Raw genomic sequence first — 21,076 nt, 5'->3', positions numbered from 1 at the left:
GTTGCAACATCCGCATCATAAACGTCGCAATAATTAGAAATTATTTCGAAGCAATATAAATTTTCTTACGAAGGCATAATCATACTATGTATATTCCGTCATATTTTTTATTGCAGAAGTGATTTTTGATGATTATCTGAGAAAAGTATAAAAATATTAAAAAAATGTAATATATAGAAATCTCTAGATTTTTTTAATAATGTTATAATCCATTTTCAAATAGATTTTCATTTATAAATTTAATGTTTTTGAAGACATGTTTGTTTTTATATGAGATAAATTTTTTAGAACAAATTTTTTAATAACAATTTTGAAGAATATTAGCAATACTTTACAAAATTCTAAAAACTTTCGGAAAAGAGAGTACAATCTTCCAACTTAATTCTCGAAATAAACCAAGCTCATCCCCCGCATTCATGACTCATATTTTATCGATGAAATAGAAATTCGATTCCACACCTCGAGACTCAATAACACCCGTTGCGATATTAATGTTGTAATTGAAAACTCAAGTTATACGACAATTGTTTTCAATGTGTATAAGTGGGATACACCATGTGCCAGAAACAAATTAAAGCAGAAAGCAGTTTGTTACATTATATTTGTAACGTTAACAGTATAATAATTTTACACATATAAAATATATACATTAAATAATTAATAATATAAGAAATTAATATTTTTTTATGAAATAGTAGTTTTTTTAATCTATTTTTATTTCCAACATTTTGATTTGTTATAATATTACATATTACATTATATATTACGCTTTATATAACGGAAATCGATGTATTCATGGCGATATATTCAACATCATGATGCTAGTGAGCATTTTCAATTTTCAAGATTTCCACTAGTAAAAAAATATAATATTTCAGATTGAAGATTCCAGAACATGCGCATTTTCCATTTAAAATCCTTCTCAGGAATGATCAAATTTATTCAATTTAATAGCTATATTTTGGGGCACTTTTATATATTTCCAACCTAAAGCAACATTCCGTTCAAATAATGTCGAAATCCTTTAATACTTTGTGCTTTGTAACTTGTAATCGAATTTTTTAGCTTTTCTTGTGTGCTTAACCTGTGTTATTCAAGTTTTATTTTGGATAACTAGTTTGATGTATGTGAAATGTATAAGAATTCTGTTATTTAATGCAAGCACTTTTTTTAATTTAATATTTTTTTTATTTTTTAATATGTAAATATAAATGATAACAATAATGATTAACACAAAAAATATGATATTATATTAATACAAGCTATTATACAATTAATTTTAAAATAAAAATTTGAAATATGAACTTTTGCTAAAGAAAAATCATTATAAAACACATTTAAAAAAAAATATGAAATAACTTGTTGTAGTTCTATAAATCGATTATTAGTAAGATTGTTATATATTAAATTAAAAATATTTTTTATTATTTGAACCTTTTTGCCAGTTCACGTTATATTTACTCTACAATTGATTACTTATAAAAATGAAGACGAAGAGTAAGACGGTATTGTAATTTTACTGTCCATTAGCGAAGCTTTGTTTCTTCGATAACTCAGTTTACAAATGTAATAAGAGTAAAAATAAAAAGAATGATAAAATTCATGCATTGGCAATTTAACAGCAATTTATTGATTGACATTTGAAAATTGTTTTTGTAAAGCTTAATATGTAAAAGTCTAGAAATTATGTTCTTGCAATAAACAATTATTAAATAAAAGTTTTTTGTACAAGAAACAAAAGTACAAAATTTGTGCGATGAGAATAATTTTTCGATATAGATATTATTGAAATCCTATATTATTATATATTAGAAAAAATATGATGATATACGCAATATATTATTTGTTACTATAATATGTAAACACGAAAACTATGTTTAGTGTGAAAAGATTTTGTAGGATAGTACACACAAAAATAGAAATATTTTAATACTATATATAATATTTTATTTTATATAAAAACATTTGTTATTGGACATTGAGATATTTTTAAAAGCAAGCAATTTCTTTTACAAGTACACTTCACTTTTTTATCACACAAGAATACGACATCGTTATTTAGAGAGTCTCTTTCCTTAGAATAGCGATGTCGCGCGACTTGCGAAGCATGTTTGTAGCGACAATCACTGTTGGAAATGTTTCAATAGGTGTCCTTAAATCCAACTTGATTGCAAAAGCATATTTTCTAGATCCTATATTTTTATGATAATCCTTGAATCAATTATCAATATTTCTTGTTATTATTTATTGTGCAAACAAATAGTCTCGTTAAATAATTGGATAACTGATTACCAGCTAAGATTTTGATTTTCAAATCAGTCAGTTTCCTTAAAGAAATACAATAAGAAGAAAAATATATTTTCTTACTTTTAAATAATATATTGATATATTACATAATATTATAAAGTAAATATTTATAATATAAATTTTATAATATGCTTTATTAATTTCTCTTTTATATTTTAATATCAAAACGAATTTATTATGTCTAACTGTCTTCTTATTTTATCATCATAATTTAATTATTTTTATTTATGTATACTACGTGTAATAATTTTTAAATATTTTTTGACGTACAATAATGGTAAAATGTATTTGTTATTTTTAGATTCTTTTTAAACGTTAAATCTACTCTCAAATATCACCCGACAAATGTTTTTCTAATGCTTCTGTTTTCAAATGCATACGTTTCTATATTTTCTGTGACATGTTATTTTATGTTATGCCATAAAAGATATTCTTCCTCTTTCATCTCACAGACATTAACTTTTGTAGCAAGTACATTTACTTTTAGCATCGTAAGTATTACGCGTATTACGCGATAATGCAAGAAAGATAGACAGCATTAATATTAGCTGTTATATGATACCAAGCTATTTCGTGAATATATAATAGAAAGAAAGTATGCAATATATAACATAATTTACAAAGAATATACGTAATAAATTAATTATTTTCATATTTGGAATATATTTCTCAACAAAATAAAGGGTCTTTTAGTCATAAAAATTAAATTCTATCGCTTATTACGAAAATCATAATTTAAATCAAAGATAAAAAAACAGTAAAAAGATTATCTTCTTTTCTTTCTTTATTATTGGATATTTTCTGATGATGTAAATACGAATGTAGGCGCATATAACCGTTTCGATATCTTTTATCGGCGGACTTATGTGAATAGTAAACTTCGTTATTGGACATCTGAGTTGGTTTACGTTACTCAGAACATCATAAAAATATCAAGTTCTCGCATTAGATGACTTTCGTCATCGTTCGTTTATATATATAAAGATGTAAACTTAGAACTTTTAATAAATTACATTTCTAAAAATACTAAAAAGGAAATGTCGTAACATTTGATCAAAATCACGATTATTGCGATACTGCCAAAAGAATACAATTTTAATTAATGCCACCTCGCTTGCGAGGTACCTACACACATACACACACACACACACACACACACACACACACACACACACACACACACACACACACACAGCGCACCTACGAATCAATATATACAAATACAATTGCAGCATTGGGAGAGAGAGAAAATCTTATGTCACATACGAGAGATATCGTTCGTTTCCGATATTCCGCACATAAAGATACGTCAGCAGAAAAAGGAAAAGAATGTTTATCTATAAAATGTACATGAAAGAGGAAGCACTGTCGTTTCACTAGAGCCTGTATTACAAATATCGAAGAGAGGAGAGGGGGCAAGTAATCTGTCCACACTTCTCGTTTGAACAAATATTGACATTGCAATCGACAATACTATGACCGAAATGAAACAAAGTTAAACCAACCGTGGTTCTTTTGTTATTTAAACCATTATTTTAGTTTAAGTGGTTAATACGGAAGATCCTATTAAATTTTCGTCAGCAATATTTTTTATTCAATATTTATAGTTGATATACCCTATATACAAAAAGCATCAAAGCATCAAATCTTTTTTAATTACACGCAATTAAAAATAAAGACACTTACCGGCAAATGCCAGTTGCATGATGAAAAAATTCATCCGAGATTTTCTACGTTTCCCCAGCAGAAGTCCAGCGAGAACCGCGGTATTACCGGCAACTATCACCGCGAATAGCAGCCATAATACTGCAAATTGTTCTGTCTGTAAGAAGAAAAATGTTTCTTTTATCTCTGTGAAATTAGCGATCTTATCTTTAGTTTAGCTGACAGTTTCTAGCTTCTCTTTCCCAAAAAATATTGAATAAATTTCAAAAATTCTAGGGGGTAATTGTAAAGAGATAAGATTCCAAAGATACTTGAGATATCAACTTATGGTATATTGTATGAAAATTTATAACAAGTGTTTTATTTTACTTTTTAAGAATTGAAGAGTAATATTAAATTATTTCTAGATTATTATAAGACTATTTTTTTTAAATAAAATTTAGATTATTTAAAGTATTTAAACTATTCAGATATGTTGCAAATTTGGCTACGATGATATATGCATGTATTGTATATTTAGAGCTTGTAGAACCGTTTGATTATAAATGCAAATCTCTATAAGTAACATAATGACAAATTTATATGCATAACTGTACATACATTACGCTTGTATTTCATAACTTCAATATCAGCATGACAGAATTTTATTTACTGATCCGCATGATCCGAACAAACAGTTGATTTGATGGTTATAGTTCGACAGATAATACTGTGGTCTTGAATTGTATATGTTGCACGTTATGTAACGAGAAACGCGTGAATGTTAATTTCAACATCATTTGCATGATGCTCTTCCGCCACGTTTAATGTTGAATAGCGAACTAATTTGCCCGTTCATAGACGAGATCGATGTGATACGTGACGTAATTTTAGAATGGACAATCAGTACTTCTATAAGCCGATAATGCGATTTAATATTCGTATATTTCATTTTAATAACAGTTGTAAATCTCAAATTCCAGATACCTAAATGTTCAAGTTGTGTTTCGGTCGAAATATTACTCAATCTTTATTCTTTCACATTTTTCGATTAACGTAATTTTAAATCCCGATTAACGTAAATTTATTATATTTTTAACATTTTTCAAACGTTTGTTATTTTAAAAAATATAATATATTATTATATTTTAATTTCATAAAAAGAAATTAAATAGAGATCTCTTTTAATAAATATAACAATTTATTAGATTGTAAAATAACAAAATAATTTAAAATCTTGTCAAGTATCAATTTGATATTAAAAGTAACATTTTTCATTGGGAAAATTAATGTTTAAATGGTTGTATTTTAACATAAACAACAATAAATCAATTAATTTAATTGAATAATGCTGTAGAAATTGGCGCATTTTACTGATAATGTCATTCAAACGGCTGCATTGCAATACGAATTAGGAATGCAATTTGAATTCAATTATTTTGAAACACAAAATCACAATAATAAAGGAAACAAATGCCAATAAAAAAACAATTTATTAAATTATTATTTTTTTCAAGAAAAATAGATTATATAATAAATCTATTCGGAAGATGTGTGTGTGTGTGTGTGTGTGTGTGTGTGTGTGTGTGTGTGTGTGTGTGTGTGTGTGTGTGTGTGTGTGTGTTGTGTTGTGTATCATGTATTAACTATAATAAGTATTTTATTTAGTATCTTTAATTTTTTATTTTGTTTAAAAGAAAAAATGAATACATTTAATGTTGTATTAACTAATAAAAATATATTATGATTATAATATATGAATAATATGAACCACTTATTGTGTTTAATATATACAATTTTTTAAAACAATTTCTATTGAAATTATATACGGATGCGTGACACACTTTGGATAAAACTTGCGGATAAAATACATTTCCACATACGTTAATTAAAAATAATTGGAGTTGAGCTGGATAATCCGTCTTAATTATTTGAATTACATTACGAATTGCTTTATGGGCAATGTTTATACACACGGAAAGAACTTGCTTTCAATGTGTAATCTTGTCACAATATGGATTGTGCCTTTCGGCGACGAGAGGATTTATCGGCATTGGTATTTCTTTCCCAATGGGTGTGTGAATTACTTTCGTATCCACCCATCGGGTGAGAAAATGTCGCCGAATCAACGAAAATCGTGGACCACGGAACTGCGTATCCCATTCGTCTCCCTCTCTTTTTTTCTCCGCATTCAGCACTAAATCTATGTTTCTGTTCCACAAACTGCGAACTATGAAAGAGAGTTATACGACGGTCGATTCAGGTCATCCGATCTCGTCAGGAATCGTGTATCGAACATGACAGCATTCGCGGATTTATTCGCATGGATTATTATTTATTTGCCCGTGAATTATTTGCCCGAACTAATGCTCAGTTTATCAGTGGGATTTACAAATTTAAATATAGCGTGTATCAAGCAACAGCGTTTTTAAAAACGCTTGTCAAATTTAATATGTCAACCAGAAAAACAAAAATCTCAATGATATATTTATACAAAATATTAAAACTCATTAGTTAATTGCAGTTATAACATTTTAATCTTTTTTTCTTAAAGCATTTCATACATCATTTTTAAATGAATTCTTTTATAGGACTAGAATTAATAACAATTTTATTGAATATGATAAAGAAAAAGTATCATCGTACGAAAAGTCAATAAAATTTCGCAATAAAATTTACTGACGTAATAAAGAAGATTGTCCAGAGAAAAGTAAAAAATAGTTTTATAACGTTTTTATACCAAAAACCTCGTTCACATTTTATTTAAAATGTTTGTTGAATAATGGTCTTCGAGATGACCATTTAAGATTTTTGCATTTTGCATATTACTGTTATTTCATTAAAGCATAGGTAATTGTGAATATGGGAATATGAACAAACTGTTCCTGGTGTCATAAATAAACTCTAAATGTATAATAATGTGTATAATAATGTGTATAAGTTTAATTGGATAGGGGAATATATTCTCCAGCGTATACATTGCTGTCAATGTATTACTTTACTCAGAATAACTGGAATATAAAGAAAAGTCTACGTATCAATCGTAATTATTATCTTGTTTCGCTAGAACTTTAATTTTCGAAGCATTTATGCAAGATGCCATAAAGTCTATAGATAATGAAACCTCTGTTGATTTCGAGCATATCCCGTATGCGCTAGTATGGCTCGTGGCTTATAAACTATCGATGTCTCGGTACCGCATTGGTTCTATTTGATCCACCGTACCAATAATCGAGAGAAAGTGGCACAATGTCTAGAATATCATGCATATCGCGAATCGCGATTCTCCGTTCGTATCCGGTCTACGCCGCTTTCCGGTTCCGAATGCGAAATGCAATTATTCATGTCACCCGCAAGCTCAATATCGATCGTTCGATAAAGTTGATTTCGAATTTGTCGGGCGCGAGATTCGTATGCAAAGTTTCGGACCGCGGTTACACTTGTATCATTCTCTACAGTATTACTGCATTACTAGACTGCATCACTGGAAAACATGTAAGAGGATAAGGATTCCGAGCTAAGTAAGATAAGAGTTTTATATTACTAAAAACACACAGTAATTAAAGCCGCTTTAAATTTAATAATTATATATAGTTAAAATACTGTCAAAAGAATCACTGAAAATTAAACGGTTATTTTAGATAATCAACTTGAAGTAATTTGGCTACTTTGAAAATTGATTTATTTTGTATTATATGGGACAGAGGCTTTAAAATTTCTTGTCTATTGAGTAGAATTCTATAAACAATTATAACTCCTACTAATACTAAATTGTAAATATGTGCTATGTGTGTTATGTATGCATGAAAAAAATTGATAGAAAAAGATTTGTTCAACTAGCATAATAAAATATAGTCGCATATTATCACAAAAATAATTTTTTACGAAATACGAAATTTTTTACGAAAATATGAAAGATATTCTCAGAAATTTACATCTTTTTACTTATTCCACCCGATTTATCGTCGCGAGTGTGCGTGAGGCTACTCAAGTCATGCATTTGCATGCCCGTCGTGTACGGTAAAGGTTTTGCCGCCGATTGTTTATTACTGTATGACCCGAGGCGTGAATGGGATCGCGTGGCCTACAAGACGGTGCTTGTCGGAAACGTCAAGACGTCCGTTTCGGGTAAGAAGTTTTACGATCGATAGAAATTGATAGCGCATGCACAGTACGGAGTTGCAAACACACTAATACTACACTCGACAGCTTCACTTTGGCCGAATGAAATTAACCTGATAATATCTTCGATATCTGTTACTTGAAATTATCCATAAGCCATAATCCAACTCGGTTTCTCTAAATCGGAAAAAAGTTAAATATATATTTGGTGGAAATGAATGTCTTATAAAATCAGGGAATTGAACACCACCTAATTTTACTATTTAATGTGGAATATCACAATTCACAGTTTTATATTATATTTTAAAATGTTTTTTCTGTATTCTATTTTTATTACTAAATTTAGAATTTTTCCAAAGGTTTTCAAAAATCATATTCGAACATAAGTTTTTAGTCAGTTCAATTCAGTTTGATAAAGGGTGGGCTGCGTTAATCATACACTTTCTTTGTTCAATTAAATATGTATATTAATAAAAGATTATTAATAACATTGATAAATAATTTTCTTGGGAATTTTTTAATATAAAAGTAATATGTATATATATATATATATATATATATATATATATGTGAAATACTTTATATCTGAAATGTCAGTAATAGAAATTTTGAAACGCACCGAATACATAAATTATAAAAATTAAGCATCGTCTCACTCGCATTTTTTAGTGTAAGGTTAACCATTTAATCGTTGCACTTTATGCTTCTATTTGAATATGCACTTTGACAGACCACACGAAAACATGAATATTGTATTCTCTCGAGAGCAATTTGAATATTAAACGAAAATATACTTTGCAGAACGATTCACTTGGTATTACGTTAAATTTTAATGATAATTTGGATTTCTCGAGTAAATTACAAACAACATATTTTTAATTTCTAAATATATTATAAATGGAGTACACCAATTAAAATTATTTTAAACTAATTTTTGTATTTTTGTATTTTTGTATTTTTATGTTATTTTATTATCTCCTGAAATTTACTTCTAAAAAAATTCTTTTTTTCCATTTTTTATTGTTATATCAATTATTAAAAAATTATTATCACTTTGAAATTTCTGTCGAAGAAAATCGATTTTAATTTGATCAAAAAATCTACTATTAAAATATAATGCAATGAAGATGAGAGCATATCCTCTATTTCAAAATTTTTATGCATCATGCTACCAGGCTAAATAGTTAATTCTATCATCATGAACATTTATCTGATATATTAAATTCATAATAGCGCTGATCGAAGCTTTCCGTCATTTTCTGCGCGAAATTCTGCCTAACAAAAGACATGATGATTAAAAGATGATTCGATTCAAGCGTACATCTCGTATCAGTCATAAGACATTTTCTGATATACAAATCAATCGACATAATAGTTATAGCCACACCATCTAGTAAATTCATACGATTCATCATCGACGGACGACGGGGATAAACGGCAATAACGAGATGACAGGCTCTCATCTGTGTGGTTTCCACCATTACCTCGTGTGCTTTATAAAGCACTTAGCCATATTATAGTGTAATTTCGTTGACTGTAAAAAAATTGCCTTGATTTATGGTCTCGTTTCGCCGCGAATACGTGCCGACGGGTTGTCGCGCTTTTCGCACACGATATCGGTGAAAGAAAGCCAATGGCGAGCGGCAACGTTAACCCATTTAATCCACCATAAACGGACCGTTTTTACTCCCTGTAAAAATCTGTTGTACGTAATTGAACGTTGATATAATTCGTCGACGATAGCCGTGTCGAGTGGCAAACCGTTGTTAAGTGGTTCCACTTTAGCTTTATGAAGCAGTAGATGAAGCTGATAAGTATAATCTGTACCTAAGAATAATATTAGGTTAACATAAAAATAATGAGTTACTGTTACGTTCTTAATTATGTTTCTTTTTTTCACAATTTGCTTTGAACAAAGTAAATGAAAATGTAATTTTCACTAGACAATTATATCTAACGCAAAATCTACCTGGAATAAATTTTGCTCAATGTTAAATATAATAAATGCGAAAATAAGAATTATTATCACTATCATTGTAGAATTATTATGGCTTTGAATATGAATATTTAAATGTAAGCTCTTACGCTTGAATAAAAATCTACGAAATCTGTGCAGTTACATAAAGCATTGAGGCAGTGTATTTTGCTACTTTACGGACGGCATTTGAGAAGCAATAACAAGCGAAAATTGTTTTTAAAGAGAGTTTACAATGTGTACAGTGTCAGATTTTTACGAGTCGTCGTAAGAAACGACGTCGTTTGCACATGCGATTTTCCTCTATCTCTCTTTCTTTTGCTGCTCACTCATAATTCAGTGCGCACACTTTTCAACAATGCTGTAATCAGAGCAAGTAGATCATTTATCCGAAGAAAATATATATTTATGTCTACTGTTTTAAGAAAAAATAAAAAAGTTAAAAAAAGATTTAAGAGAAATTTACAAAAAAATCAAGGCAAATTTGAAACAAATTAAATAAGCAAAGTTTCAAATTTGTTCGAATTTGAACGAGTGAGATTATTATAAACTTAATCTAAGATAAATTTAAACTTTAATTTGCAACATAGTCAAATTCAAACTTGGGCAAATTTTTTCATAACTTATAAAATTGCTTCAAAAAATAAAATATCTTTGAAGTATAAAGCATTGATATATATATATATATTTTTTTTTTTTAAATTATCAGAATAATTTTTGAAACGTGTTGAATCATAACATTTGGAGCATGTTGAATTTTAATCTTTTTGAATTTTAGTAATTCTTTAAAATTTTTTAGAATCCAAAAAAAAATCACAAAATTCGATGATGATGAAATTACTAGAATTCCATGAAATCGGAAAAGATTAAAGCAACATAAAGTATCCGAGCAGTATACCATTTATTTTATATTCACCGTTAGCATACTTCCTCGAGCGACTGTATTTACTGTTTAATATATGAAATCTCGTTTTTGTTGCTCTCGGGGAATGGGTGCAATTTTATATTTTGCCGCAGGCGTGGGAATAACTAGTTACGGTATCGTTGTTGCATCGGGCGTAACAAGAGAAATGCCGGTAACGAGCCGTAGTGGCGTCGTATAATCGTAACGAGCCATGGTAAATCGTCGAATGGTAACGGTGGTAGTGCGTCTTCAAGGAAGATCTCTAACCACCGCAGACGGTTATGTGAAAAGTAATGAGTCGCTCGTAATTCGTAATTCGTAACGACCGAGCGAAAAGCGTAAGCTTAACGACGTTGCTCGTAGTATTAACGAAAGTGCAGTCTTGGATGTACGCCAATTTCCTGCATAAGTAGGCTCTCGACGTATGAGTAAAGAGTGTTGGCTTTACGACTTCTAAAATTCGATACGAATCGATAATCCAAAAGAGAAGTGAGTAATTGGAAAAAACGCAACGTTAATACATGCAAGAAAATTGAATTTTTCTTGTTATGATAAAATTTAATGATGTAGTATGATAATAATACAACATACGCATTTTTAGAATTAGAATACATTAATCTCAAAGTTGAAAAAGTTGTATTATAAAGGTTGATTCTTTCAAGAATTTATAACAAAGTAAATTACATCAATCAATCTTTTAATTGTTTACATAAATTGATAAAAATTATATTACAGTGATTTGATTTTTCGATTTCGAACTTTGATAAATTTTTAGAGGACCAACTTCAAGTCGTGATGTGCAGGTGCATTTATATTCTAAATTACAGAGGTTTTATTTACATTTAATGAATTGTATATTTTTTAATAAAAAATGCATGCAATATCTGTTGCAATATTGTTAAACAAATTAATGAGACATAAAAATTGGTTCTTTATTGCATATTTTTTGCGTATTTTTTTAATACAAATACACATACATATTTTTTTTTATTACTGGTTTTGTAGTAAAAGTAATCAAGAAATTATTGATAAAATAAATAAAATAAATAAAATAAATAAAATAAATGGAATTAATATAAAACAAAAAGTTTTTGATTAGAACATTATATATAGAAAAATTGCGTATGGTTCACTTTTAATATGTGTCTGAGCACAAAATGAGTCAGACATAAAGATCTTGATAAATAACGAGATTTACGGTAACATTCAATGTTAGAATGATTGATTTGAAATATTGCGTTTGAAATATTGCGTTTGAAAATGCAAACCTTTTAGCGGTGCGAAATATAACGGTGGTCAGAGTGAAGAGACGTGAATGAACTACTTTTTTTGTGACAAGAGCATCTTCCGCTGTTTCTGGCATACTTTATCCTCGTTTATTTTCCGGAAAACTTTTATTCAGGAAAACGGTTATAAAACTTGTACATCACCAAATGAAACATAGTCTGTTTATCAATTTATTTTCAGATATGTATACTTTGATAGTGTGAAACTTTGACAAGAACAGTTTCTAATTTAGTTAAAGCGTTAAGTTTACTTTCTTTACAACAATATTTACAATTAATTTGCATATAGATTATTAAAATAATTAAAAAATTTTGATTCTTTAAAGTAATTGAAAAAATATTATACATTTTTAATTTTATAATATTATATGAAAAATATTTTCAATATTTCAAAAATAACAAAAAATTTACAAAAGTGTAACATTTTAACAGACATAGATAATTATTTTTTTTTTCTTATTTTAGTATTGATAATTATTTCTCTGCGTATTTATCTTACTTTAACATTTTATTATTTAAGATTATCCTCCTATAAGATTAGCTCCTATTTACGAGAGAACCATTAGCGAAATAATAGCATTCGGACGTATTGTTCGAGATAAAACAAATCCAATGCAAGCGGATATTTTATTTTATTTTATTTGTATGTTTCTTCCTATGACATAAGAAATAGTTGAGCAAATAGGCAAAATTACTTTTTCTTGTTAGATCTCCTAACATTTATTATTAAAGCAAAAAGGTCAAAAATTTTTCTTTGAATAACATGACTAAGCAAACACATTAATTTAATTGTTTGTAATATAACTTGTTTGTAATATAAATTAAATATCAAACGATATAGAAAAAGTATTACTTATTTTGTTATATATTTATTTTATTTACAATTAGCTTTTTTCATATATATATATATATCGTTTTTGTATTTGCTATCTCCATATTATGAATAATTTCACGGAATGTAAATCAAAAATAAAGCTCTTACTGAGCATTAAAATTAATGCTGTATGTATCATAATGCAATTATATAAATGTATAATGAAATTAAAACATAAATTTAATTTCATTCAGTATGCATATGATTTGACAAGATTACATAATAATTGTTAACTGCGTACTTCGAATCCCAATATAATTAATTTAATACATCTGAATATGGAAAAAATCAAGTAATTAAAGATTATAGATTTTATATAATTAAATCATCATTGTAAAATATTATACTATTATCTATATTATTTACATAAGTAAATTTGCAATTTGTAATTCAATCCATTTCGGCAAATAAATTTTCGATATAGAAATCTTTATAAGTCTCTCACTATATGTAAGCACTTTATCTGAATTTCTTACCTCATTCGCGACACGATAAAGTAGTAGCATTTTTATCATGATAAGATTCAAGATTTTAGAAGAATGATCGTTTTATGTATATAGAATTTAAAATAAGCTACAAAGAAAGAAGAAAAAAATTATCGGATTATGAGTTTTTCAACTTATGTTCTGTATTTTTTCAATACTTAATATTTAATAAAATTTTTAATCTTCACAATCTTAGAAAAAATTTTAATTCTCTCGTTTTAGAAAGATGATTCATAGTTACTGCACATCATGATTGTTAATAGCTATTTTTTTAATACAATAAAAAATCATAAATCAAATTCTTGCGAAAAAAATATTTTAGGGATATTTTAATGTATATCTCTAATTCAATAACAATGCATAGGATTGAATTTTTGCTGATTTGTCTATCTTATTTATCGATCTTACTATTCCAGCAAATTTAAACAAATAGATTCAAATACGAGAAAAAAAAGGAAAAGAAAAATTAAGTTACATATTGTATATTATAATTTGCTGAAAATTTTGCAAAGAGAACAACTTATGTACTACAAACATCATTCGAATAAAACATCTTAAAATCACCTAGAAACATTCTAGAATTAATTGTATTTTGCAAACAAATGAAAAAAATAATTTCTTGAGAAAATTGCAATTTTCTTTTATTTTAGTACTTTTATTTAGTACTTTTTTCTGAAGTTAAAGAATTATCATAGTTTGTGAAATGCTTTATAGAAAACTTTTCGAGTAAAGCGCAACGCAATCGAGGATGTTTGTGTCGACAACAGGAAAAAAAGATCCGATTGTGAAATATTTATACTTATCGTAACATTGATACTATACTCATTCGTAGTCTTTGCGAACGAGATCTTCGTGGTATCCTCGAGTTTACGAGATGTCAAATTCAAGCCAACATCGTCAGATTTAATTTAATTCGCGGAGTAGAAACTACTGAAGAACTGAAAACTACCATCAAGCTGCTTCGCGTTTCGACATTTTTATACTTACTCGTACTATAACATTGTTTTTCGTAGAATCCATTTGTTTATTTTCTATACTTTTTCTGAAAATAAAATCCAAAACGAGAACTTTCCTTACCAATCTCTTATTAAACCGAAGAGTAGTTCACAAAGCGCTTTCAGTGTAATTATAAAAGTTTCGACGGGAAATAATTAACAATTTTAATCTTATTATGATAAGAGTATTATAATGGTGACATTTATAGTCTTTCATATAAAAGATTTATAATTTCATAATTTTTCTTTAGCCCAATTTAGCAAGATTTATAAAAGATCAAATTATATTATAACATATTAATTTTAGTATATCTTAAATTATCAAATTATATTTTCTAAGTTAATATGTAACAAATATTTGAAGAAATGCAGTATCGCAGTTCTTGGCACAATTTGGTAGAATTTTAGCAAGATATCGGAACATTATTTCCAGATTGTATTGTTCCTGTCAACAACCTATGCTGGTTAATTGGATTAAGGATTATCCTTCATTATAACAACAATTTTGCAAGAGGATCGAATTATCTCGCGAAGTGCAGGTATGGAAAAGGCGAGATGAAGAATCGGAGAGCATTCGTAAAAGAGTCGACGACTGACGACTTTTCATCTCAATCTCAACGGCAACGAGGTACCGACACCCTCGTTTCATCAGGTCCTTCGGGATGACGAGCGTGATTGCGGAACGAGCCGTTTTCGACTCGTTCTAAGGTCGACGACACGCAGTCTCGAAATGGCAGCGTAATAACAGGCTCGAGTCTTTGCTCATGTAAATTTTGCACCCTCCTGGTACGTGTACCTCGTGATGGCACATTCGCATCTTTATTCCGCGTTGCACTTACCGACTATACTGTATACTGGAGGTGCATCGCCTTTTATATCGTGCATCTCATTTTGTTTATTTATTAATCTTTTTTTTCACTGGCATAATTTCATTTCGCCTCACCGATGTTACCTCGCCGGCTTGGCGATTTTTGCGCATTTTATACTACCTTGATTACTTCGTTCTTTTGCGCGCAAAAGCGCCACGTTTATTACATACGCGAGCGAAACCGTTGTGCCCACTTACAATTATTATTATTTCGTTAATTAATTTTCGTGACTCGTCGTCATACAATTTTACAGAGCATTTCTCTTTATCTTATTTAACATTTTAATTTACTCTCATGTTTAAGGTTTGCAATTTAACTGATAGCTGGAGATAAATCAGTGGTTTAAAATAATAAAAATAAAATAATAATAATAACAATAAAATTGGTAATCCAGAAGAAAATTCTAATTATTTATTGATTAATTATTAATTAATTTATTAATTAAAACGGGAAGCAAGATAATTAATATAGATCATATTTTTTTCTATTTTGACTTTTTCTTATTTGATTACCCCCATCTTTATTATTTATTATTTATTAGAAATTTTGATTGTTAAATATTGAAGGAAATAAATATCTCAAATTTATCGAGAAAAAAATATAAAAAACCCATCAAGGTGAAAACCATGAAAAAATAATAATCGCGAGTAATAATAAAGTGTGATTAAAAGTGAAATTAGTTCAAGCTCATATTAATGATTTTTAATAAAATAATGGACTGAATGTAATAACATCCGTGGATTGAATGCACATTCTACGTTTCGCAAATTATTATTTCGCGTTATTACGATACTCCGTACTGATAAAAAAGTTTTTCATGCATACGTAATGCGTGGCTCGTGTCCCACGAGAGGCGCGACGTGTAACCGCCGTGGACGGCGGTTTTGTAACGGGATGCACGAAACGCGCTTTATTTTAGAATGCGCTATATATACGCGAATCTTGAAAAGTGCATCTCCCTTTTAGAAAGACTAAGTCTGATACAAAGAGATTCTAATACATTTAAATTTTTGCGTCATGAAAAGTGCATTGTCACAGCTATTTAAGCTTCATATTGCACTTTACACTTTTTATGTCCATTAAAAATTTGTTATATTCTGATTTTCATTTTCTTGATAATACGTCGACATTAATTCAAAGTTCGTCGCTTTATAATCGGTTATGATTAATTAAAAATAAATTAAAAACGATTTCATTCCGTAAAAATATAGAGGCTTTAAATTTTAACAATAGAATTGAAGAAAAAATGTGAAAAAAGCATTAAATAATCGATTGGAACAGCCAACATAAAAGCGTAGGATTTCGTGATTAATACTAGAAAAGTCCTGTTTTTTAATTCAATCAGTGATGAGAACTTTAATAGAAATTGAAAATATGAAGACATTTAATAAAAAGTATCTTTTGACGTATACAAATTTATACCAAGTTTTATAAATTATTGTTTTAATTTTAGAAATTTTTAATTGATATTTTTCTATAACAGCGCACTTGATTTAATTTATGCTTTGTAAATAAATTTTACTTAGGTTTGATAAATGTTGTTTTTTTAGATAAAATTTACCAATTAAAATGCAATTTTAATTATCTTAGCAATGAAAACTTTAATTTTCCATATATATCCACGTTAGTTACAAAGTGAAAGAATGAGTAATGCGTACGCAATTTTTGGCAGCATACAGTTCCACATCGCGCTCTTTATTTTTACATCGCTACATGCTATCTTTTTGTGCATTTTGCATCATATATCAACAAATTAAATATAACGTCTACAAAAGTATAAGAATTAGAAGCCTAATTACAAGCAAAAATAACTTTTTTGTAAAAAAGCAGAAAGAAATTTTTGCTAAAGCATTATTGTAAAAATGAATCTTTGACTAGTAGCGCTTTGAAAAGAATGAATGAAGCCCACCACTATTTACTGGACTAACTGTAATTATATTGTAAAATCCTCTACCTTAAACTCTTGTTTAAGAAATCTCTTTAACGAGCATTTTAACGAGCAACTTTGCTCTGCAAGAGCAGTTCTCCACGGCAATGTGTAATGACATTTGAGTTGATATATACAGAATGATTTGTCAAGCTTTTATTCTGTTCTTTAATTTTGTGTATACATCAATTGCTTGAAAGTAAAGGGAGTTTATTGTTTTTGAATTTGCTCCATTTTATACAAGATGGAGTAAATTAAAACGCAATCATGTTTAAAGCAACAGGTTTCTCAACCGCTTTATAAATTTGTTGTAGTATATTTAATGTACACTATTAGATAGATTACGTAAAATTATATAATATTAATTAATATCAATTTTAATATAAATACATTATTCTATTTGGTTATGATGAATGAAAGATGAGAAATAAAAGAATCAAATATATAAAAAGTCAACTTTTTTCCAAAGCATCTCCTTGTGTAGAATTTTCTTCCAAACATGTTATATTCTAATACAGAGAGAGAGAGAGAGAGAGAGAGAGAGAGAGAGAGAGAGAGAGAGAGAGAGAGAGAGAGAGAGAGAGAGAGAGAGAGAGAGAGAGAGAGAGAGAGAGAGAGAGAGAGAGAGAGAGAGAGAGAGAGAGAGAGAGAGAGAGAGAGAGAGAGAGAGAGGAAAAATAAAGTAACTGTTTCGCACAGAAAGCACTAGTATATATGCAATTGAAGTTTATAGAGTGCAAAGTTAACGTCGCAATACGAAGGAACGGAAATCGAGTGGAAAGTAAAGCGTTCAACAATTACACCGTGTCGCGTCATTAATTTCTCGAATAAATGGGACTTTGAGAATTCGAGCGCAAAGTGATATCTGTAACAAACACATCTCATGAGATTTCCATTGTGATCTGCGAACTTTATCCGTCATAGGATTTGTCCGGCTGTCCGTGAATAATTGTCGCCATTGCAGATGACAGCCGATCTAAAACATTCATCCGCAGAATCCTACTACCATGTTAAATCTCTCTAATGTTAAATATCGAAAATTAAATTAAAAAGAAATTTATTTATAATAATTTATAATAAATTGTTTATAAAAATTATAAAGTTTACACGTTAAGTTATAGATATATTATCAAGCTTTATTTGTTTTTAACAACATGGTTTTATTTTTAAACTGGCAAAAGTCTAAATTGAAACTTTGATATTACTTGTAAATGTCTTTCATGAAATGAAATGAAAGACATTTACAAGTAATATCAAACTTCATCAAATGTTGATTTATTCTAACGAGATCTTACGATTTTATTTCCATCTAGACGAGAAAAAAGAAATTGAATTCTGTTTCGAATACGATAAAATGATATAAAATAAATCAATGATAGAGTATTAAATTTGAGTAGACGTTAATTGTCAATTAAACATGACAGTCACATATATCTATTTAATTTTCTTTAATATTGATGTTTTGACACTTAAAATACTTTTTCAGCTTGAGACTCTCTCTATTTGCGGCCAGAGTTAGAAGAAACCTGTGAGGAATCTCATTTAAGTACTGTAGCGGGCGAGACAGTCGTAAAAGTTAAGAGTCCTTCTTGCACTGCGAATTGCTTCTCCCTTTCCTCGTAATAAACGAGACAGTTCGACATCTCGACCACTTGTCGGCTATCTCGTCGGCACCACATACGAGTTCCGGCAGGAGCGCTGCGTCGATTTAACGAATGCCTCTCTCGTTGCCAAGTAAAACTTTTCCCGTAAATATGTTTTTTTCAAAAACTTTTTCTAAAACTGCCTGATACACGCAAGAAGTAATTTAACTTCGACTTTTTGACTAATTGATCTGTGATAATCGATCTTTTTACCAGTTATGCATTATGCATTAACTGTGAAATTAAAATGAATTGAAATAAAATATATCTCACTCTGAGAGCAAACACGTTAAAAAAGTACAACATTGAAAAAAAAAAAAGATTAAAGAAACTATTATGATCATATTTGAAATATTACATGCATCAGATAATATTGAATTTAAGTACATTGTAGTTTTTGTTTAAACATCTATCTCTCTCTGATTATTAATATTTGCACATGAATAATCCATCTTTACAATATGCAAATTAATCAACTGAAAAGAGAATTTGGCGTGAAAATTTGACTGTTAACGATGCAGTAGCGCTTACACGCTTTCGCAAATATAATAAAGTTTCTTCCTTTAATATGATGACATTAAAATATAGATCGTAAAGAAACTTTACACAAAACTGTCGATAATTTGCTACCGTCTCATTGACTCTAAATGACGATTTTATGTTCTCGTCAATCGCACCGCCAGAAGCGCGATCGCGATATCAGGGCATAAAAATCCGCGGGAACCGCAATCGGGATATCGGAGGGCATAAAAATCCGGGATATTCCGATGCCGCCGCGAGCGGTCTGCTAGTTTGATGCATAAAACCCTCCCGGATTATGTCATTATGATGGCAATTATCGCGCAGGCGGTGAAATAACATTGCGTTATCGGCTCTCGGACAATCTCGGGAACGTCTCCGTTAAAGCGAGAACAGATCCGTGACGTGAAAGATATCGTGCTTAATGCGATATCGATTTCTCAGGCTGGCACAATATTGCCTAGTATTTACGCCTGCCAAGATTTTTATAATATATATATTTTCGAACTGATGACTGTACGGAGTACCCCCCCGATGTATGTACATGCAGGAGTGCCCCGATATAAGCACGAAATTACCTAGGGGCACGCACGTGCACGGAATTCGGTGCCCGTATGCAATGGAAGACGTTCTCCCGTGTCCAATTATAGGGGCAGTTACAGTACCGGCAGTTACCGGTATTTTATGTATCTTGACGTTGCGCAAAGTCGACGTTGGGCTGAGAAAGGCGGCGGCAGCGCCTTGCGAAAAAACCGAAACGTGCCGGGAATCGTTAGTAAAGTCGCAGCTTCGTGTAATTCCGCGCATATTTATCGTCCCGACATGCCGTCTCCTTCGCGAACAGTGGATAACCATAATTCATTTACATTTAGCCACGGGGGTCTTAGATTTTAAGGCACTGGCTTTTACGCAATTTTCTAATCCTAGTTTTTACCAGTGTGATTTCTTTAAAGTAGGCGATTCTATTAAGGATACTACTATCGTAAAATTGATTTTTTCGTCTAAGTAAACATTGCTTTAAACAATAAGTCCATATTAATTAAAAAAATTAATTAAATTTTGGGGGGAAATCAGTTTGAGTGGACAATATTTTTGTGCAATTTCTAAACAGCCGAGAGATCTTTTATATCAAAATTTTCATATTTTCGATTTATTTAAATTTTCGAGAATTGCGAGTACTTGCAAATTAGTTTGATCGAAGCAATTAAATTACCAATCATTAGATTTTTAATTAGACTAAGGGGAGAATGTAGAAATAATATATCCTCTTTGAAAAGAAATTATTACATTGTTTAATATATCTATTTATTATTTTTAATTTTCATAAAGAAGAGATAAAGAAACGAATGATATGAGTAGAAAAATTGCGAATGTCGTGCCAATTTTCGCGGTTCGATTGTAACGAATCGTAAGGTAGATTGCAATGTCCTCTGAAGAACGATACGCTTTGTCTGGCGCAGGCGTTCGAACCTTGGCAGCCTTTTCGCATCGTAAGCAAGGGGAACGATAAAATACTACATGGTAGT

The 21,076-nt window shown here is 29.5% G+C and overlaps 1 protein-coding gene across 3 annotated transcripts in view; it reads right to left on the bottom strand.

Annotated features, from left to right (window-relative positions):
* Positions 1 to 21,076, bottom strand: part of CCAP-R (Crustacean cardioactive peptide receptor) — a 73,879-nt gene that overhangs the window by 16,722 nt on the left and 36,081 nt on the right. For all 3 annotated transcript variants that reach the window (XM_089074572.1, XM_089074574.1, XM_089074573.1), the window contains one exon: positions 3,994 to 4,129. In XM_089074572.1, coding sequence (XP_088930698.1) covers positions 3,994 to 4,129 — 136 coding nt within the window. The remainder of the gene's footprint in view (positions 1 to 3,993; positions 4,130 to 21,076) is intronic.

Source organism: Pogonomyrmex barbatus, unplaced genomic scaffold (genome assembly GCF_055798465.1).
Source record: "Pogonomyrmex barbatus isolate J1 unplaced genomic scaffold, ASM5579846v1 scaffold17, whole genome shotgun sequence".
Lineage (NCBI taxonomy): Eukaryota > Metazoa > Arthropoda > Insecta > Hymenoptera > Formicidae > Pogonomyrmex > Pogonomyrmex barbatus.
This window is presented reverse-complemented; position numbering and strand designations above follow the sequence as displayed.